The sequence below is a fragment of the Heptranchias perlo genome, chromosome 5 (assembly GCF_035084215.1).
Source record: "Heptranchias perlo isolate sHepPer1 chromosome 5, sHepPer1.hap1, whole genome shotgun sequence".
Classification (NCBI taxonomy): domain Eukaryota; kingdom Metazoa; phylum Chordata; class Chondrichthyes; order Hexanchiformes; family Hexanchidae; genus Heptranchias; species Heptranchias perlo.
In genome coordinates this window covers 92169211-92192288 of record NC_090329.1, presented here as the reverse complement: position 1 = coordinate 92192288, position 23078 = coordinate 92169211, and the positions used below count along the sequence as shown (strand labels likewise).

General features: G+C 41.4%; 1 protein-coding gene across 2 annotated transcripts in view; it reads right to left on the bottom strand.

Moving 5' to 3' along the window:
- The window catches only part of snx17 (sorting nexin 17), an 82641-nt gene that overhangs the window by 42589 nt on the left and 16974 nt on the right, over nt 1-23078 (bottom strand). For both annotated transcript variants that reach the window (XM_067984800.1, XM_067984799.1), the window contains exons 2-6: nt 19451-19525; nt 18714-18831; nt 17569-17633; nt 12139-12249; nt 3959-4049 (exon numbers count right to left, since the gene is read on the bottom strand). In XM_067984800.1, coding sequence (XP_067840901.1) covers nt 3959-4049; nt 12139-12249; nt 17569-17633; nt 18714-18831; nt 19451-19525 — 460 coding nt within the window. The remainder of the gene's footprint in view (nt 1-3958; nt 4050-12138; nt 12250-17568; nt 17634-18713; nt 18832-19450; nt 19526-23078) is intronic.

Below are 23078 nucleotides of genomic sequence, written 5' to 3'. Positions count from 1 at the left end.
GATTACAGACAGCTGCAAGAAAAATAGGGTGGTAATAGTAGGGGACTTTAACTTTCCCAACATTGACTGGGACAGCCATAGCATTAGGGGCTTGGATGGAGAGAAATTTGTTGAGTGTATTCAGGAGGAATTTCTTATTCAGGATGTGGATGGCCCGACTAGAGAGGGGGCAAAACTTGACCTCCTCTTGGGAAATAAGGAAGGGCAGGTGACAGAAGTGTCAGTGAGGGATCACTTTGGGACCAGTGATCATAATTCCATTAGTTTTAAGATAGCTATGGAGAAGGATAGGTCTGGCCCAAAAGTTACAATTCTAAATTGGGGAAAGGCCAATTTTGATGGTATTAGACAGGAACTTTCAGAAGTTGATTGGGAGAGTCTGTTGGCAGGCAAAGGGACGTCTGGTAAGTGGGAGGCTTTCAAAAAAGTGTGTTAACCAGGGTTCAGGGTAAGCACATTCCTTATAAAGTGAAGGGCAAGGCTGGTAGAAGTAGGGAACCTTGGATGACTCGGGAGATTGAGGCACTCGTCAAAAAGAAGAAGGAGGCATATGACATGCATAGGCAGCTGGGATCAAGTGGATCCCTTGAAGAGTATAGAGATTGCCGGAGTAGAGTTAAGAGAGAAATCAGGAGGGCAAAAAGGGGATATGAGATTGCTTTGGCAGATCAGGCAAAGGTGAATCCAAAGAGCTTCTACAAATACATAAAGGGCAAAAGGGTAACTAGGGAGAGAGTAGGGCCTCTTAAGGATCAACAAGGTCATCTATGTGTGGAACCACAAGAAATGGGTGAGATCCTGAATGAATATTTCACATCGGTATTTACGGTTGAGAAAGGCATGGATGTTAGGGAACTTGGGGAAATAAATAGTGATGTCTTGAGGAGTGTACATATTACAGAGAGGGAGGTGCTGGAAGTCTTAACGCGCATCAAGGTAGATAAATCTCCGGGACCTGATGAAATGTATCCCAGGACGTTATGGGAGGTTAGGGAGGAAATTGCGGGTCCCCTAGCAGAGATATTTGAATCATCCACCGCTACAGGTGAGGTGCCTGAAGATTGGAGGGTAGCAAATGTTGTGCCTTTGTTTAAGAAGGGCGGCAGGGAAAAGCCTGGGAACTACAGACCAGTGAGCCTGACATCTGTAGTGGGTAAGTTGTTAGAGGGTATTCTGAGGGACAGGATCTACAGGCATTTGGAGAGGCAGGGACTAATTAGGAACAGTCAGCATGGTTTTGTGAGAGGAAAATCATGTCTCACGAATTTGATTGAGTTTTTTGAAGGGGTAACCAAGAAGATAGATGAGGGCTGTGCAGTAGACGTGGTCTACATGGACTTCAGCAAAGCATTTGACAAGGTACCGCATGGTAGGTTGTTACATAAGGTTAAATCTCATGGGATCCAAGGTGAGGTAGCCAATTGGATACAAAATTGGCTTGACGACAGAAGACAGAGGGTGGTTGTAGAGGGTTGTTTTTCAAACTGGATGCCTGTGTCCAGCGGTGTGCCTCAGGGATCGGTGCTGGGTCCGCTGTTATTTGTATTAATGATTTGGATGAGAATTTAGGAGGCATGGTTAGTAAGTTTGCAGATGACACCAAGATTGGTGGCATTGTGGACAGTGAAGAAGGTTATCTAGGATTGCAACGGGATCTTGATAAATTGGGCCAGTGGGCCGATGAATGGCAGATGGAGTTTAATTTAGATAAATGTGAGGTGATGCATTTTGGTAGATCGAATCGGGCCAGGACCTACTCCGTTAATGGTAGGGCGTTGGGGAGAGTTATAGAACAAAGAGATCTGGGAGTACAGATTCATAGCTCCTTGAAAGTGGAGTACAGGTGGATAGGGTGGTGAAGAAGGCATTCAGCATGCTTGGTTTCATTGGTCAGAACATTGAATGCAGGAGTTGGGATGTCTTGTTGAATTTGTACAGGGCATTGGTGAGGCCACACTTGGAGTACTGTGTACAGTTCTGGTCACCCTATTATAGAAAGGATATTATTAAACTAGAAAGAGTGCAGAAAAGATTTACTAGGATGCTACCAGGACTTGATGGTTTGACTTACAGGGAGAGGTTAGACAGACTGGGACTTTTTTCCCTGGAGAGTAGGAGGTTAAGGGGTGATCTTATAGAAGTCTATAAAATAATGAGGGGCATAGATAAGGTCGATAGTCAAAATCTTTTCCCAAAGGTAGGGGAGTCTATAACGAGGGGGCACAGATTTAAGGTGAGAGGGGAGAGATACAAAAGGGTCCAGAGGGGCAAGTTTTTCACTCAAAGGGTGGTGAGTGTCTGGAACGAGCTGCCAGAGGCAGTAGTAGAGGCGGGTACAATTTTGTCTTTTAAAAAGCATTTATTTGGACAGTTACATGGGTAAGATGGGTATAGAGGGATATGGGCCAAGTGCAGGCAATTGGGACTAGCTTAGTGGTATAAACTGGGCGACATGGACATGTTGGGCCGAAGGGCCTGTTTCCATGTTGTAACTTCTATGATTCTATGATTCTATGATTAAGGATGAAGTAACAGGGCACTTAGAAATGATTAGGCAGAGTCAACACAGTTTTGTGAAAGGGGAATAGTGTTTGATAAATCTATTAAAAAAATTTGAGAATGTAACTAGCAGGGTCGATAACGGGGAACCAGTGAATGAATCATATTTGGATTTTCAAAAGGCATTCGATGAGGTAGAACACAAGAGGTTGTTGCACAAGATTAGGGCTCATGAGATTGGGGGTAATACATTAACCCGAATTACACAAATATATTACACGAATCACAGAAAGTTAACATGAAGGTGCAGCAAGCAATTAGGAAGGCGAATGGTATGTTAGCTTTTATTGCAAGGGGGTTGGAGTATAAGAGTAAAGAGGTCTTGCTGCAACTGTATAGGGCTCTGGTGAGACCATACCTGGAGTACTGTGTACAGTTTTGGTCTCCTTACCCAAGGAAGGATAGGTTACCTCAGAGGGGGTGCAACGAAGGTCCACTAGAATGATGCCTGGGATGAAAGGGTTGCCCTATGAGGAGAGATTGAGTAGAATGGGCCTATACTCTCTGGACTTTAGAAGAATGAGAGGTGATTTCATTGAAATATATAAAATTCTTAGAGGGCTTAATGGGGTAGATGCAGAGAGGCTGTTTCCCCTGGCTGCAGAGTCTAGAACTAGGGGTCATGGTCTCAAGATAAGGGGGCAGCCATTTCGGACCGAGATGAGGAAAAATTTCTTCAGTCAGAGGGTTGTGAATCTTCGGAATTCTCTACCCTAGAGGGCTCTGGATGCACAGTTGTTGAGTATATTCAAGATTGAGATCGATGGATATTTGGACCCTAAGGTAATCAAGGGATATGGGGATAGGGCTGGAAAGTCTAGTTGAGGTAGAAGATCAACCATGATCATATAGAATGTGCAACAGGCTCGAGGAGCCACTTGGCCTACTCCTATTTCTTACGTACCATTCTAAGTCTAGCCACTACATGTTCAAGTAGTCTCGGATGACACTCCTTACGAAGAATAATCTGGCCTCTGCTCAGTAGTCCCCCAAATGCTAGAATATCAATACCAAAAATGGTGATTTCTTTTTTGGGGGGGGGGGGTGGGGGAAAGAGAGAGGAGAAAGGAGAAATGAGAAATAAAAGATAAAATGTGGAAATCGTGAGCCTAAGCCCATGTCCCACATTTCCAAACAACAGCAGGTTGTTGCTCCAATTCACTGCATTACCAACTTCCTGAAAATTGAAGATCAGTTTCAATCAGGACCAACTAAAATTTCCTAATTAAATAGACAGATATGCATGTTAAGATTAAATCTTGCAAGCACTCAGTTTGTGCAGGTATGCTTACTTTTATTAAAATTTTAAAATATAGTTTGGGGGGGGAGGGGAGGGAGAAAAAAAAAGGAAAGATACATGTGGATAGGTAAGAGATGGGAATTTAATCCATAAACTTACAAGAACAGCTACCATCACTTCCTTCTCGGATAAGGAAAAGGCTGAAGTATCCAACCAGCTCGTCTGGAAGATCCAGTTTTGCCGCAACTGCCTTTAACAAAGAAAAAAATGATCAGAATATTTCTAGAAATACTTTCAAAATTAATTCAAGTTATTGGCAAGATTCCAGAGATATCTTAAAGTAAATCCGCCCATCAGTAATTGGGAAAACAGCCAATCAAATAATTTTTGTACTTGCAAAAAGTTATTTTACATTAGTTGATCTACTGTGAAACGAGAAGCGGGGAGCGGAGAACGTAAGAAATAGGAGCAGGGGTAGGCCATAGAGCTGCTTCGCCATTCAACAAGGCTGATTTTCTACTTCAACTCCACTTTCCCACCCTATCCCTGTATCCCTTGATTCCCTTAGTGTCCAAAAATCTATCGATCTCAGTTTTGAATATAATCAACGACTGACCATCCACAGCCCTCTGGGGTAGAGAATTTCAAAAATTCACAACCCTCTGAGCGAAGAGATTTTTCCTCATCTTTAGGGAGGCCTAAATGGCCAAACCCATATCTTGAGACTATGACCCCTAGTTCTAGACTCTCCAAGCCAGGGGAAACAACCGCTCAGCATCTATCCTGTCAAGCTCCCTCAGAATCTTGTATGTTTCAATGAGATCACTTCTCATTCTTCTAAACTCCAGAGAACATAGGCCCATTCTGCTCAATCTCTCCTCAAAGGACAATCGTCTCACCGCAGGAATCAATCCAGTGAACCTTCATTGGGCCCCCTATAAAGGCAAGTAAGGAGACCAAAACTAGCACCTCAATGCTTGCTCTATTGCTAAAATTCTGGAAGATCAAAACCAATGCATCCACTATCTCTGCAGCCATCTCTTTTAAAACCCTAGGATGTAGGCCATCAGGTCCAGGGGATTTGTCGGTTTTTAGTCCCATTAATTTCTCCAGTACTTTTTCTTTATTAATTTTACTTGAAATTCTTCACTCTGTTCCCCACTATTTTCTTTGTGTCGTCGACTGTACAGACAGATACGAAATATTTAATGTCTGCCATTTCCTTATTCCCCATTATAATTTCTCCTGTCTCTGCCTCTGTGAGACTCACGTTTACTTTCGCTAATCTCTTCCTTTTTACATACATGTACAAGCTCTTACAATCTGTTTTTATATTTCTTGCTAGTTTACTCTCATGTTCTATTTTCTCCCTCATCAATTCTTTGGTCATCCTTTGCTGATTTCTAAAACCCTCCCAATCCTCAAGCTTATTATGGTTTTTGGCAACATTGTAAGCCTCTTCTTTTAATCTAATACTATCCTTAACTTTTCTAGTTAGCCATGATTGGACCACTTTTCCCGTGGAGTTTTTATTCCTCAAGGGAATGTATATTCATTGAGAATTATGAATTATTTCTTTAAATGTTCACCATTGTGTATCTACAATCATATCTTTTAATCTAATTTCCCAATATACCTTAGCCAACTTGTCCCTCATACCTACGTAATTAGCTTTGTTTAAATTTAAGACACTACAAGATTACTAATTAACCCTGTTCTCATTACACAATCGGGGAAGGCAGGAGAGCAGAGGGAAGGATAATGCGGAGAGGGAGGGAAAGAGACTGGGGCAGGGCAACATTTGCCAATGGGCACTTTTTAATTCAACAGGTGGTTTACTGGTTGCTTTATATTTATGCAGCGGTGTGAACTTTTGCTTAAAGGTTGGGGGTAGACAATTCAAACAATTTTAGTTAATGGTTAGCGAGGGATAATCTGGCTTCCAATAAACTTTACCAGAAAATCCAAATGGCAGTTCCGTTGGTGGATAAGGAGTTTGCTGCCGCATTTTTCTGCAGGCTGCTTTCAGCTGTAGCTGGCACGAATGCCATTAAAGTGGCTATATTAACAAACCTTTATTAATTTTCATGGTCATGCACCTTGCTTTTTAAAAAAAAATAATTCTCCCCTCATGTACCATTCTTAAAATTGGTTCCTTGTCTTTACTTTATGTGGCCCAGTCATGTTACATTATGTCTATGTAACGTTATGCTGGCAGCGCCACCTATAGATGCAATATCTTTAGAATGTTGCGACTAGGCATTATTTTTAAAATTATAATATATATGATATAGATATGTTAAGATGCAAGAAGAATGGGGCAAGAGAAGATAACGAAAGAAGGGTTTGCTAGGAGCATTTGGCTAGGTCCTAAGAAGTCATATTAGTTTGCTTTAAAAAAAGGGGAAAAAAGAGTGACCTGAAAAGACAGCTCTAGAGAAAGGAAAGGGTTTTTTTTTTAAAAGTGCTATAAGTTTAAATCGTTAAGGTAAATATCTCTACAATGACCATTTTTCTTTATTTATCCTTCATAAAGCTAATTTTTTAAAAATTCGTTCATGGGATGTGGGCATTGCTGGCAAGGCCAGCATTTATTGCCCATCCCTAATTGCCCTTGAGAAGGTGGTGGTGAGCCGCCTTCTTGAACCGCTGCAGTCCGTGTGGTGAAGGTTCTCCCACAGTGCTGTTAGGTAGGGAGTTCCAGGATTTTGACCCAGCAACGATGAAGGAACAGCGATATATTTCCAAGTCGGGATGGTGTATGACTTGGAGGGGAACGTGCAGGTGGTGTTGTTCCCATGTGCCTGCTGCCCTTGTCCTTCTAGATGGTAGAGGTCGCGGGTTTCGGAGGTGCTGTCGAAGAAGCCTTGAGAGTTGCTGCAGTGCATCCTGTGGATGGTACACACTGCAACCACGGTGCACCAGTGGTGAAGGGAGTGCATGTTTAAGGTGGTGGATGGGATGCCAATCAAGCGGGCTTGATTGGCTTCCCATCCACCACCTTAAACATGCACTCCCTGGATGGTGTCGAGCTCGAGTGTTGGCGGAGCTGCACTCATCCAGGCAAGTGGAGATTATTCCATCACACTCCTGACTTGTGCCTTGTAAATGGTGAAAAGGCTTTGGGGAGTCAGGTGAGTCACTTGCTTCAGAATACCCAGCCTCTGACCTGCTCTTGTAGCCACAGTATTTATGTGGTTGGTCCAGTTAAGTTTCTGGTCAATCGTGACCCCCAGGATGTTGATGGTGGGGGATTCGGCAATGGTAATGCCGTTGAATGTCAAGGGGAGGTGGTTAGACACTCTCTTGTTGGAGATGGTCGTTGCCTGGCACGAATGTTACTAGCCACTTATCAGCCCAAGCCTAGGTGTTATCCAGGTCTTCCTGCATGCAAGCATGGACTGCTTCATTATCTGAGAGGTTGCGAATGGAACTGAACACTCTGCAATCATCCCCATTTCTGACCTTATGATGGAGGGAAGATCATTGATCTTTAATTGAGGAAAATTACAAGGATACTTGGAATGTGATTCCATTCCGGAATCATACAGTATGTGTGCCTCCAATTAGCAGTCCTACTATTTTACATGAAAACTTTGGTATACATTAATAATCCATCAGTTAACAGCATTCTGAAATACCAGTCTTCTTTCTCGGTCAAGGCTGCATAGTTACTGGCTGCGCTCTACTGCTTTACTCCCAGTGACCATTCTTAATTGGACACAGTGAGTATTGGTGGGGTGTAACCCTTGGAAAAGTATGGGTACATTACAGCCAATGTCCACATACATATATAGATTCAGTCGCCTAGTGTTATTGGTACTGGATTAGCTGCCCAGAGATATGAAAAACAATTCACTGAATCTGCTAATTTGTGGGCTAGCACCAGACAAAATACCATGAAATGCGGTCGTTAAAAACCCTACTAGGTCACTAATGTCACTCATGGCAGGGAACCTGGCCTACATGTGACTCCAGTTCCTCAATACATGGTTGACTCCTAATGCCTTCTGAAGTGGCCTAGTAACTGCTACAAAATAGAACAGATATATCGGCAACGACCCAATGATTGTATCAGAACAAGACTCTAGCAATTCTAGCCCCGCTGACCCTGCAAAATCCTCATCAACATCTTTGGACTACTGCCCAAGGTGGGAGAGCTGACCCATAGATCATAGACAATCTGCCATAGTTGTTCTCACAGAATCTTATCTTTCATCCAACATCCCAGACTCCTCCGTACCATCCCTCAGCATGTCCTGTCCCATTGGACAGACCCACCAGAGGTAGAGGCACAGTAACAAACAGTTGGGTGGGAATCCTCCACATTGACTCCAAAACCCATTAGCTCTCATGGCTTCAGGCCAAACAATTAGCACTACTTCAAGTTGAACACGAATTAGAGGAAGACTTCAACATCCACTACCAAGAGTGGCTTGGTAGTACAACCACTCTGGCCAAGATAGCTGGGAGACTGGGCCTGCATCAGGTGGTGAGGGAACCAATATGAGGGAATAACCTATTTGACCTTGTCCTTACCAAACTGACTAGGACAGAGTACGGTCAGATCTAGCAGCCCACAACTGGGGATCCACGATGCACTGTGGACCAACAGCATCGTTACATACTACCATAATCTGTAACCTCATGGCCAGGGCGTCCCTCACTCCTCCGTCTCCATCAAACCTGATTCGAGGGTGAACATAGAAGTGCATGCCAGGACTAGCACCAGGCAAACCACAGAATAAGGCAGCAACCTAGTAAACCTGCTACACAGGTCTACCTGCATGCTAACAACAGAAGCAGGTTATAGACAGAACTAAGTGTATCAGCGCAAAGCTCTATAGCCTGGCCATGTCCAGTCCAGAATAATGGTGTGCAACCAGACAACTAACGGGAGGAGGAAACTCCATATCATCTTCCTCAACCGTGGTCGGGTCCAGCATGTGAATGCAAGAGACAAATGTTTTCAAACCTTCAGCCAAAAACGCTAAGTGGACAATCCAACACGGCCTCCTCGAGGTCCCCACCATCATAGATGAAATTGTCCAACCAACCCTGTTCACTCCACATGCCCAAGTATACTGGATACAGCAAAGGCTATGGCTCTGGTAACATTCTGGCTGTAGTGTTTAAGACGTGCACATCAGAATTAGCCGGTCCGACAGCCAAGCTATAATATGCAGCTATGACACTAGCATCTGCTTGACAATGTAGAAAACTGCTTAGGTAGGTCCTATCCACCAAAGGTAAGACAAATCTAACCTGTCCAATTACCACCCTATCAACCTCCTCCCATTCATCAGCAAAGTAATGAAGGGAATGCCATCAAGCAAAACCTACTCATATTTAACCTATGTAAATGCTCAGTTCGGGTTGCTCACAATAACACTCGGCTCCTGACCTGGTCACAGCCTTCATCCAGATGGCTGCATGAACTGAATGCCAGAGGAGAAGTAAGCATAGCTGCTCTCAACATCAAGGCATTATTGGATCAAGTATGGCACCAAGGAACCATAACAAAACTGAAGCCAATGGGGGTCAATAGGATTAGCCTCCAGTGGCTGGAGTCATAGCTGAGACAGCGAAAGATGGTTGCGGTTGTCAGAGGCCAATCACCACAGCCCTTGGACATCTTTGCAGAAGTTCCTCAGGTCATTGCTATCTAGTGAAAATGGTTGAGCGTAGGACAATGATTAACAGGAAAACTGGTTGATTTTTGCCTTCCTAACCCAGAGGCCACTGAGGCCAATGTAACACCCTTACTACTACCCCTCCTTAGATCAGCTAAGAGAGACTGGGACTTGAACCTGGGATGTTTGTAATCTGCTAACTTCTTTAACCAACTGGGCCAGGAGCAAAGATTACTGAAAATTTAATGAAGATCTTCTAGATTATTGTCATAGCACTGATCCTCCATTTCCAAGGTGCAATTATTTTCAAAGTTGCTTCAGCAATCAGTACAGTTCCAATTAAAATCCCTACCAGGGATTGGTTTTTAAGAGTGAACACCCCGCCAGAGAAGAGTTAGTAGTTTGTTTTTTGTCCCAAAACATGGTGTATTCCACGTGGACTCTCAGCACTGGGGACAGGTCCATTGCAGCTCAAACAGCCTTCTTCAATTCTTGCTCAAAATCTTGGAAAACCAGGTGGAGAAATAACCTTGGCGCTAGCAACAGAGCAAGCACTGAAGTGCCAACATCTATTCAAAACTCCCATACGGAAGTATTGGCTGGTCGTTTAACCAAGCAATAAATCAATTAACACAATCTACTATCCTAGGTACGTCTCAATGCTAGTTTAGCCACAAATCAGCTTTGGCTCCAATGGATGTGGACCAGTAAATTTCAACACCCTGAGTATCAGGAATTTAAGTTATACAGCAAGGTCAAGGAAAATGGGCTGCTTTTATTTGGAAGACTACTGAGGTGAACTAATTGAAGCTTTCAACATTATAAAGGGGATTGATTAAGTTGATCTTGGAAAATTATTAATGGAAGTTTCAATTACCAGAAAACAAGTTAAAAATTAGTAGTAAGGAGAGAAATTAGGATTTTTTTGCAAAGCTCAAAGGGCAATAGATTTGCAAAATAAGTTACTAGAGAGGGCCATTAAAGTGTTTAGTATAAATGGATTCAAGAGACAACTGAACGTTTCTGGAGAAACAGTTAAGGGATATTGTTAGACAGTTGGGTTACAATCAGTTAAAAAGGGCAACATGTTGGACATAGCTGCCTTTTCGTAAATATCCTTAAGTTGTCTTCAATTAGACTTGCATTGGACTTCAACACCAAGCCACAGGCAGCCTGCATGTTTCCAGCGATTTCTGATTGTATTTATGTTGCATCTACTCTCGAGTACAATGCATTTCTAGGAGAACAAATAAGTAACTATGTTAGATTACTTACCTTCAAGTATGGTCTTTCTTGTCCTTTGAATGCAATTTTTCTTTCATGCACAAACAAATAAACTACCATCCAAATAGGAATCATGTCTCTTTCAGGATTTCATATCTTGGATGTCTAAACTACAGACCAAAATCTCCATTCACAGTCTATAGTGCCCAGTCAGTTTCTATATTTAGTTTTCTTAGACAGCTAATTTAGCCTATTTGAATATCATAGGCCAAATGCTTTGGAAACAGCTATTCCCTTATTGGAGTTTATCAATGAAGCAGTACTTTTCTACCTTATGAGTAAACAACCCTTAAACAAAATTGGACAGGCCAACAGAGAAATAAGTATGAAAACAGATATGACGGACAAAATAAACGGTTAGCCAATAAGGAGCACAGGAGATATCAGCCAATGAAAACCTAAAATACATTAATAACCTTGCCTTTTCACAACAAAGGATATTGATGTGGCAAATGGTGTTTAAATTCCAATTAATTTGAAGTCTGCAAATGAATTCTGGTTGGATCGGTGAGAGAAGAGAGAAGGGGTTCACAGGAGGGGGCACTGAAAAAAGGGTCTTTCTGAACTGTTGGGCGAAGATGGGTCCCATGGCCACCTTCTGTATCCTATCTTGTGATCACAGGTATGAATTAGCTTTGTACTGCTCACAATACAGGACATTGGTGACCTAGCATACCCAAAAATATCTGCTAGAAGTTTGATTTGAATGGGACATTTTATAAAGTACTGCGACTGGTTTAGAATTCTAATTTCACAATGTATGGCATCTTATGGGTTTAAAGACCGTCCACTTCACCCTCTTACCATACAAGGGGTGGAGAATTGGAGTAAGTAGGAGTACCAAACAGAATGAAGTCTGCAAATACTAACAGAGTTTTAGGATTAAAAATTATGGGTTCCATATTTAATCATATCCATCATAAATGGAAGCTAATTTTGCATAACTGGGCACAACCTGGTTTCAGTGCATCTTCCAAAAGCTAATGCTCACTCTAATCTTTCTTTTAAAATTTTAAAAATGTTTCTCATGAGTGAAAAGAATATTGATATTCCAGTAATGCCAGCGGACAACATGCTAGCAATTTAATAATTTAACACTTGTTACAGCAAGAATACTCCAATGCAGTAGATAAAGAAACTTGAATTTTAACAAATTTTCAATATTCAAATGTTTGGGGAGGTACAAAAATGCTTCTCATTAGTTCCAGATTTGTAAAATAGAAGCACAGAAATGACTGGTTAAAAAGTGGCAAATTGCTCGGTGAGCACAATTGAATGTCTATTAGCAAACAGCTAGTGTAAAAATATTCAGGCCATCATTTTGAATGCATTAAGCAAATGTAGACAGGATCCAAGTCTTTTTACTAAAAATGACTCCAGCTATTCCATAATACAATTTGCAGTTTTTAAAAAAATTATTACCTCTAGCACATCTTCTGTCTGGTCTGAGCTGAAAATATTGACTTTTACTTTTTGTCCATTGGACAGGTAGACGTCAAGCTGTACTTCTTGTGTTGGAATCTGTTGAGTTTCCTAAAAGTCCCAAAGAGTTAAAAGAATATACATGGTAAAAACTGGCTAGATCCACTATGTTTTTGATACAAATAACTTCAGCTGTTAATATTAGATTAGCAATTGAGTCATCTCCAGATGACAGAAATGGTAAGGTGATACAACCAAACCAATGTACAGTTTATGATTACTGCAAAATGCTTAGCTAATCTTTGCAAACAAGTTTTAAAATTTTAAACCTTGACTTCAGAGACTAACTAGTACTATATCAGAATTTTGCTTCAATGTAAGCATTTTTAAAAATAAAAATACTTCTTGTTTGTTTAGAAAACTTTTGAATATTGTACTGGTTAAAAGCAATTTAAGTTCCACCATTTTTCTCCTTTTTACAAGTATCACACATTCTTTCTTGGCAGTACTATTTTGCAGATTTATAAGCATTAATCTTAGCTTGAATTATGCAAAACAGCTGAAAATAAAACAATTCCTAAACTGATTTTTGCATTATCTAAAGTGCAAAATTAAATTAACTAAATAAACAAGTCATTTGACACAATGATAGATGAGAAGTACTCAATGATAGTTGTTAACTGCTTTATACCCAGGGATTAACAAAGGCTGCAAAACATGGCATGTCTTACTTTTCTCCCATTCTTTGATTTAGACAGAACAATTACAATGACAAGAATGGAATCGTTTGCCAGTATCATATACTGCCACGCACAAATTGGCATAGAGACAAACGGATTAGATGATTAAATGCATGGCTGAATGCATTTAATGCAGAATGCAGGAGTTTCAATTCTTGGGCACTGGGACCAGTACTGGGGAAAAAGGGAGCTGTTCCATTGCAACGGGCTCCACTTAAAACGGGCTGGGATCAGTGTCCTGGCGAATCAAATAACTAGGGTGGTAGTTGGGGCTTTTAAACTATTAAGGGGTGGGGGGGGGCAGAGGGTCCAGGAAAGGGTAAATTTAAGTCTAAGAGAAAAGTCAACGCTGTAGAGCAGAGTAGCGATTTGGATAAAAACAAGCAAAGTGTGTCAGGAAGGGACAGGGAGTTTAACAAAGGAAATAGGGCATTAGTCATCAGGGAAAAATAGTAAGAAGTTAAAATTAAAGGCACGCTATGTGAATACATGAAGCATTCGTAACAATATAGATGAATTAACGGCACAAAGAGATAAATGGGTTCGATCTAGTCGTCATTACTGAGATGTGATTGCAGGGTGACCAAGGTTGGGGACTAAATATTCCAGGGTACAATGGAAAAGGAAAAGGACTGGGGATAGCCCTGATGATAAAGAATGAGATAAAGGCAGTAGTGAGATAGAATCTCAGCTCAGAAAATCAGGATGTAGAATCAGTACGAGTGGAGCTAAGAAATAATATGGGGCAGAAAACACAGTGGGGGGCCTATAAGCTGCTCCCAAAGAGTAGTTATAGTGTTGGACAGAGTACAAATCAGGAAATTAGAGGATCATGTAACAAGGGTAATGCAATAATCACGGGGCACTTTAATCTTCATATAGACTGGGCAAACCAAATTGGCAAAAGTAGTTTGGAGGATGAGTTCATGGAATGCATCCAAGAAAGTTTTCTAGAACAATATATTGAGGAACCAACTAGGGAACAGGCTATTTTAGATTAGTATTGTGTAATGGGATAGGATTGATTAGTAATCTTATAATAAAGCATCCTCTGGAGAAGAGTGATCATAATGATAGAATTTCATATTAGGTTTGAGTGTGATATAGTTAAGTCCAAATCTAGGGTCTTAAATTTAAACAAAGCCAATTACGTAGATATTAGGGGTCAGTTGGCTAAGGTAGATTGGGAAAGTAGATTTAAAAAATGACAGTAGATAAGCAATGGCAAACATTTAAAGAAATAATTCATAATTCTCAACGAACATACATTCCCTTGAGGAATAAAACTCCACCGGAAAAATAATCCAACCGTGGCTAACCAGAGAAGTTAAGGATAGTATTAGATTAAAAGAAGAGGCTTACAATGTTGCCAAAAAGAGTAGTAAGCTCAAGGATTGGAAAGATTTCAGAAATCAACAAAGGATGACCAAGAAATTGATAAAGGAAGGAGAAAATTGAATGAGAGTAAACTAGCAAGAAATATAACAGATTGTACGAGCTTCTACAAATATTGAAAGAGAGATTAGCGAAAGTAAACGTGAGTCTCTTAGAGGCAGACATGAGAAATTATAATTGAGAATAAGGAAAAGGCGAAAACATTAAACAAATATTTTGTGTCTTCTACTGCAAAGACAGATACAAGAAACACACCAGATATATTGGGGAATCAAGTGTCCGATGAGAGGCAGGAAATTAAAGTAATTAATAAGATTAGTAAAGAAAAAGTACTGGAGAAATTAATGGCACTAAAAGCCAACAAATCCCCTGGACTTGCCAGTCTACATCCTAGGGTTTTAAAAGAGGTGGCTGCAGAGATAGTGGATGCATTGGTTCTGATCTTCCAGAATTCCCTAGATTAGGGTAGATAAGGGGGAACCAGTGGATGTATTATATATGGATTTTCAAAAAGCATTCAATAAGGTGCCATGCAAGAGGCTGTTACAAAAGATTAGGGCTCATGGGTTGGTGGTAATAATATTAACATGGATTGAGGATTAGTTAATGGACAGAAAACAGAGTAGGAATAAATGGGTCATTTTTGAGTTGGCAGGTTGTAACTGGTGAGGTGCCGCAAGGAATCAGTGCTTGCGCCTCAGCTGTTCACAATATGTATCCAAGTTTGCTGATGATACAAAGCTAGGTGGGAAAGTAAGCGGTGAGGACGCGAAGAGGCTGCAAAGGGATATAGACAGGTTAAGTGAGTGGGCAAGAAGGTGGCAGATGGGAGTATAATGTGGGGAAATGTGAAATTATCCATTTTAGTAGGAAGAATAGAAAAGCAGAACTTTTTTTTTAAAAAGAAATATTGGTAGACAGAGGGATTTGGGTGTCCTTGTACACGAACCACGAAAGCAAATGGTATGTTAGCCTTTATTACAAGAGGGTTGGAGTATAAGAATATGGAGGTATTGCTGCAATTATAATAGGGCTTTGGTGCGCCCACACCTGAAATAGTGTACAGTTTTGGTTTCCTTAGCTAAGGAAGGATTGACTTGCCTTAGAGGGGGTGCAACGAAGGTCCACTAGAATTATTTCTGGGATGAAAGGGTTGTCCTCTGAGGAGAGATTGAGTAGAATGGGCCTATATTCTCCGGAGTTTAGACGAAAAAGAGGTGATCTAATTGAAACGTGTAAAATTCTTAGCAGGCTTGATAGAATAGATGCTGAGAGGCTGTTTTCCCGGGCTGCAGAGTCTAGAACTGGAGGTGACCGAACCCATATCTTGAGACTGTCATTTAGGACTGAGATGAGGAAAAATTTCTTCAAGACTGAGATCGATGGGTATTTGGACACTAAGGGAATCAAGGGATACGGCAGGAAAGTGGAGTTGAGATCGACCAGCCACGAGATTATTGAATGGCGAAGCAGACTCAAGGGGCCATATGGCCTACTCCTATTTCTTAGAGTTCTTTTAGAGTTTTATCACTGTGTATAGAGAGACAAGGATTCACAAGTTTAAATTAGTAAAATGCAAATTACAGATGATATCCAGACTCCCAGGTAGAGTAGAAACAAAATATTTCAAGTTATTCAAGAACCAATTGGATACTGCAATGAGATGACTTGTGATTCTTCATCTGTAATTCTTTGAAGTGCAGTGACATGGCAAATGCAGCAACCATTTTGTGCATGGTAACATGAAGAGTAATGTGGTGAATGACCAATTAATCTTTGTTACTTCTGAGCAGGGACTGTTGGCCAAGACAAAAGGAGCATTTCCTGCTCCTCTTCGAATAGTGGAATAGTCTTTTTAAAGCCCATCTTAACAGGCAGATGAGAGCTCAGTTTAATATCTCATCCAAAGAACATCTTTCCCTAATACTGTACTGGAGTGTCAGCCTAGATTATATGCTCACTCTGGAGTTAGGCATGAATTCACCGCTAGAGGCCAGAGTGCTACCAATTCAGCAAAGGTCACATTAATTGGAAAATGAAATGAAAATTACCTATTAAAGATTAGGAAGCATCACAATAATTAAGATGGTCCCTTTATATTACAGTGGCACAAGCTCAATTCACTATCTGTAACACACACTAGTTACATGGGGCATGACTTTGACTGTGAGCCGGGAAGGGGGCGGGTCAAATTGCGAACGGGAAACCCGGAAGTTCGGGTTTCCCAGATGTTCTTACGATTTTGACATAAGGACGTCTTTTATTTTTCTTTTGTCAGTTTTCCATCCGACCGACCGGCCTGATTGACAGGCTGGCCTGAGTCAGGGAGAGGATATGTTCAGGTAAGCCTTAGTTTGTATTGTTGGGGGGTGGGGGGAGGAAGGGGAAGACACGGGGGCCCCTGCATGTAGGCTTGTTGGACCTGAAAGGGGCATGAAAGAGAAGGCCCGGGAATCCCGGCCCCCCGGAATTGAAATCAGAAACTGTTTGGAAAAAAAAAATGGAGGTCCGACCCGCCTCCTGGGAGCAGGTTGGTCGCCTGCCCCTCATCCTGCCTTGGTGAAAACCGGAAGTGGGCGGGTTGGAGGCGGCTCTAAAATGGTTGTAATTTTGAATACCACCCCCCGCCCTCAACCCACCCAGTTTTCACTGTTAAAATGGTGTTCATTGAGTCTACAGCACAGAAACAGGCCTTTCAGCCCAACTGCATTTATGCTTCACGCGAGCCTCCTCCCTCCCTATTTTATCTAATCCTATCAGCATATCCTTCTATTCCTTTCTCCTTTGTATGCTTATTTAGCTTCCCCTTAAATGCATCTACTCTCGTCGCCTTAACTACTCCTTGTGGTAGTGCATTCCACATTCTTACCACTCTTTGGGTAAAGAAGTTTCTCCTGAATTCCCTAATGAACTTATTAGTGACCATTTTATATTTATGACCTCTAGTTTTGGACTCCCCCCACAAGTGGAATCATTTTCTCTACCTCTACCCTATCAAACCCTTTCATTATCTTAAAGACTTCTATCAAGTCGTCCCCTCAGCCTTCTCTTTTCTAGAGAAAAGAGCCCCAGCCTGTTTAGCATTTCCTGATAAGTATATCCTCTCAGTTCTGGTATCATCCTTGTGAATCTTTTCTGCACCTTCTCCAATGCCTCTATATCCTTTTTATAATATGGAGACCAGAACTGTGCACAGTACTCCAAGTGTGGGAATCAACAAAGGTGGAGGGGGAAAGAAAGCATACAACCTTTTCTCCTAGCATTCTGTTTGATGTATTTTTGGCCATTAACATACCTGTTGCGCTTTTCTGAGAAAGCTGTTGAATGCCTCACTGCTTCCCAGCAAGGAATCTTGGCGTACTGAGATAAAGATAAGAATAAGTTTAACAAAATGATTGTTTTCAAGTGGAGTACAGAAAAATCAGTTCCAAATAATAGATGTAAATGTACAGGTTCTCATAGTTTTGGGAGATTTCTGAAAGTTATTTGAGGACTTTAACTGTAGGCAAGTGAATCCTAAATTGAAATAGAGCACACCATCAGTATGTACAGTGAGCCAATCAGAAGGGAACGTAGAAGCTGCAAAAGAGCACAAAGGATCTGGTGTAGCAAAAAAACTGTCAAAAACAAGACTACATATGGAGAAATACTCAAACATTAGTTGCAAGATATTAAGAGTCTTCAGCTCTCCAATGATAAATTGACCTACTGTAGGTAGTTGGGAAGTGAAATTTTCCAGCCCTGGTTCAGAGCCCATTAAACATGCCAGGAACATTGTTATGGTTCAAGTAGCACTAGGTTCTACCCCACTGCATCACTGAATATTGAATTCTTAATCTTGCCCAAGCCATTCGTGTGCAGAGCGCTGCTACTCTTGTGCACCTCTGTCAATAGCTTAAGGGCAGCAAAGGTGTACATGTGTGTGTACAAGATGCCCTGCCGACCATCAAGTTGCAGGGATGAGCGAATAAAACTTTAGCTCTAAACATCAGGACATGCAAACACCTGTAACAAATATGATACTCATCTTCCACTACAAATTAAAACTGTGCACATGCATTTGGGGAGGGGAGGGAATGGGAGAAATAAATCAAAGAATACAGAAGTGCATCAAAACAGGAACTTGAACGTCAAAAATATTTTTATCTTTACAACTAAGGAGGTAAAGACCAAGGGAAAAGGAGGGAAACTTTCCCCAACAGTGTTTTTCAGAAAAAAAAATGTATCTATGTCTCTAACCCAAGATTATACTGGACTCAAAGTGAAAACTATTTTTCAGAGTGCATTTATAATTTACATTCCTTCAGAACTGTGTTAATAAGGCAGATTTAAATAACGTCTGCGCTAGCTGTAGCACAGTCCAAAATATCTGAGTACAAATTTTTGCTTATTTTGATTTGAATTGCAGGTTAAAAAAGGAACTGGTTAACAGGTTCTTACCACTCTGAATATACTTCTCTAATTGTTCTCTACGTTGTTCTACCTCTGCAGCAGTTAGCGTGAAAATCTTTTTAGGAGGAAAGTGAGGAAGTACATTGGTCCCATATTCTTTTCTCAGCTGAAAAAAAAACAGGATCATAACCAAGATGTAGAACATGCAGGATCATACACAAGGAGTAGAACTCATTGAAAATTTGGAAACATTTCTGTAAAGATTTGTATTTAGGTAATAGTACTAAAACGTGTTGGTTCTGACCATCTCAGGAGAAGCACTATTACCATTTCATTACTGGTCCTGTTCAATAGCTTTAAACATTTTCCTATGTACAGTCATAAAACTAAACATACAAAGTAAGGAAACTCTGAAATTGTCACGTTATTTTGTGAAATGCTAAGTTTCATAATTGTTCATGCTAATTTGCAGTGAAAAACCACTACTCTTCTAATCCACAGGCAATTCATTGCCTTTAACTTGAACAACTTGCATTTGCCGCAGCAGCAGCCATCTCTTCACAAAGCAAATTATAACAGGTATTTTGCCAGCAAATACAAATTCCTGTGGTAGCTAGGATCCCAACATTAATATAAATTATATCCAAAATAGAATTGAATCATTACTTACAAGATTGGCTAGTCTCATCAGAATAGGTCTCACTAGATAGAAAATAGTAGTTTCCATTTGCTTAAACCTTCATTCCTTGCAAATACAAAAACACACAAAAACTAATATAACTCACCTGCTCATGCAATCCATAGAGTTGACTGTATCGGACTCGACAGTGTAACACTCCATTCACATGAATATTGTAGGCCTGCAACAGCAAGATTGGAGTTATAAGACTATATTTACTATAAACAGGAATGATGTGGACCTAATTTGAAGGTAATATTGTTGTTTTCACATCATGTTGCCAGCCATCCATTTACCTCCTCAATCTTCTTGTTGAACCCCCCTCTTTCCCAAACACTGCAATTATACCAAAGAATATATTTGCATCCTTTATCTTTATTGTGCTATTGTTATTAAGTGATAACATTTTATATTCCATATTGTGGTAGCCCAATAAAGTTTTACTTGAGTACAAAAGTTCAATTTGCATGTTTTTCTGGCACTGCTGCTACTTTGGCTCAGTGTAGCAAGGAGGTAGTGGTCAAAAATGTGATAGCAAGAACAGTAATTTTGCTTCCCCTCAATCACAAGTATTTAATACAAAAAGTGAAGAACGTTTATGGCCAGAGGCTCTACCCCACTGCATCACAAGATAGATACCATTAGGAAGTGCATTCAATCCAACTCAGTTCATACATGCAGAAAGAACCTAATATTTCTCCTCCCACCATAAATCACAGTATCTAACTGTTTTTGGTCCTTTCATAATGCAGATCTATTCTTTGGAGCAGCTTACAGCTTTGCTCTCCCAAGTTTACGCTGCAATTGCCTCGTCTATCTCTAAACTGGCAGCAAATGGCATATTCAATATGGTTTTTTTTTATTCGTTCACGGGATGTGGGCGTCGCTGGCAAGGCCTGCATTTATTGCCCATCCCTAATTGCCCTCGAGAAGGTGGTGGTGAGCCGCCTTCTTGAACCGCTGCAGTCCGTGTGGTGACGGTTCTCCCACAGTGCTGTTAGGAAGGGAGTTCCAGGATTTTGACCCAGCGACAATGAAGGAACGGCGATATATTTCCAAGTCGGGATGGTGTGTGACTTGGAGGGGAACGTGTAGGTGGTGGTGTTCCCATGTGCCTGCTGCCCTTGTCCTTCTAGGTGGTAGAGGTCGCGGGTTTGGGAGGTGCTGTCGAAGAAGCCTTGGCGAGTTGCTGCAGTGCATCCTGTGGATGGTGCACACTGCAGCCACAGTGCGCCGGTGGTGAAGGGAGTGAATGTTTAGGGTGGTGGATGGGGTGCCAATCAAGCGGGCTGCTTTATCTTGGATGGTGTTGAGCTTCTTGAGTGTTGTTGGAGCTGCACTCATCCAGGCAAGTGGAGAGTATTCCATCACACTCCTGACTTGTGCCTTGTAGATGGTGGAAAGGCTTTGGGGAGTCAGGAGGTGAGTCACTCGCCGCAGAATACCCAGCCTCTGACCTGCTCTCGTAGCCACAGTATTTATATGGCTGGTCCAGTTAAGTTTCTGGTCAATGGTGACCCCCAGGATGTTGATGGTGGGGGATTCGGCGATGGTAATGCCGTTGAATGTCAAGGGGAGTTGGTTAGACTCTCTCTTGTTGGAGATGGTCATTGCCTGGCACTTATCTGGCGCGAATGTTACTTGCCACTTATTAGCCCAAGCCTGGATTTTGTCCAGGTCTTGCTGTATGCAGGCTCAGACTGCTTCATTATCTGAGGGGTTGCGAATGGAACTGAACACTGTGCAGTCATCAGCGAACATCCCCATTTCTGACCTTATGATGGAGGGAAGGTCATTGATGAAGCAGCTGAAGATGGTTGGGCCTAGGACACTGCCCTGAGGAACTCCTGCAGCAATGCCCTGGGGCTGAGATGATTGGCCTCCAACAACCACTATCATCTTCCTTTGTGCTACTGGAGAGTTTTCGCCCTGATTCCCATTGACTTCAATTTTACTAGGGCTCCTTGGTGCCACACTCGGTCAAATGCTGCCTTGATGTCAAGGGCAGTCACTCTCACCTCACCTCTAGAATTCAGCTCTTTTGTCCATGTTTGGACAAAGGCTGTAATGAGGTCTGGAGCCGAGTGGTCCTGGCGGAACCCAAACTGAGCATCGGTGAGCAGGTTATTGGTAAGTGCCGCTTGATAGCACTGTCGACGACACCTTCCATCACTTTGCTGATGATTGAGAGTAGACTGATGGGGCGGTAATTGGCCGGATTGGATTTGTCCTGCTTTTTGTGGACAGGACATACCTGGTTGTGCATTACACAGAGCAGCGGTCATAAATTAGCCGATGAACAAAGAATTGTATTTTGACATCAATAGATATGTCAAAGTGTAAAACGCCACACGTTTCTTCAGCATGTCACACCATGATGTCTTCATTGGGAAGGGCTCATACATATAACTATGTCGTCACCAGGGGGTTTCTGAAAATCCTTGCAGAAATGGTGCCACAGTTTTAGTGGCTAGAGTTGGACCAGCAGCACAGCCAAGACCAGTGAAAAACAAATCTTTCTCCCTGCTGGCCTAACAAGCTCCAGAAGTTTTATGTTCATCTGGTTGCGAGAGACCTAGTTTACTGGAACTGGCAGCCTGAAAAACATAAAAAGCAGCTTTAAATCAGTCCAAGGTTTTTGCCTCCTCTACCTAACCTTTAATTCCTTCAAACACACTGCCACAAGCAAAAACAAGAACTTCCTGATACAAATCCTAAATTTGCCTTTTTCCTCATTTGAGCCAGTGTCCTCTAACTCTACTGTCATGGTTTAGTTTGAAGTATCGTCCAGATTTTTTATTTTCCACACTAGATTTCTATACTTTTTTTTCCCTCTCCGAGATCCCCTCTTCATCACATCTTCTCCAGGGTGAATAGTACCAGTGTCTTAAATCTTTTGTTGTGATGCTGCGAGATCAGCCTCATGGTTTTTCTGTGTTATCTCACTTGTGTCTTGACGATCAAAGCTCTGCAGTACAAGATGTTTTCTGACTAGAACACTAATTTCAGCATGACATTGTCTAATTTGTATTCTATTTTTGGCTTTATAGTTCAGCTTTCTATTTGCCTTGAATTCAGTTCTCCTGCGATTTGTAACCATTTTAGTCAACTTTACCTGATGCAACTTTTATTTTAAAAAAATTTTTCTTTTAAAAAGAGCAATCACTACAGCAGCCACCACTACAATTTGCAAATATGTTCCAAAAGATGTGCCTTTTCATACAAAGAGTTGATGCCAAATCTATACAAGTCGCTGGTTAGGCCACGGTTCTAAAATAAAATTCAGAATGTTAGCAGTCATGTAGGACTGGAGTCACATGTAGGCCAGACCAAATAGGGGTGGCAGGTTCCCTTCAATGAAGGGCACTAGTGAATTAGTTGGATTTTTTTTTAAAAACGAAGAGTCATTTTTTTTTCTTGTGCCAGCCTACAAGTTGCCACATTTCCTGAATTCACTTTTACACAACTTGGTGTGGTGAGATCATGACCGCTGGGTTACTAGTTGAGTACCATAACCACTACACTATTGTGTCACATGAATATTAAAATATTGCATTCAGTTATGGGCACTGTACTTTAGGAAGAACATCAAGGCCATGGAAAAGGCACAGGAGAGATTTACTACGATGCTAGGTGAGAGGCTTTAGTTATGAAGGAGACTTTAGAGAAACTGAGGCTCTTTTTACTACAACAGAGAAGGTTAAGGTTACCAAAGAAACAGAGGTCAGGAGATT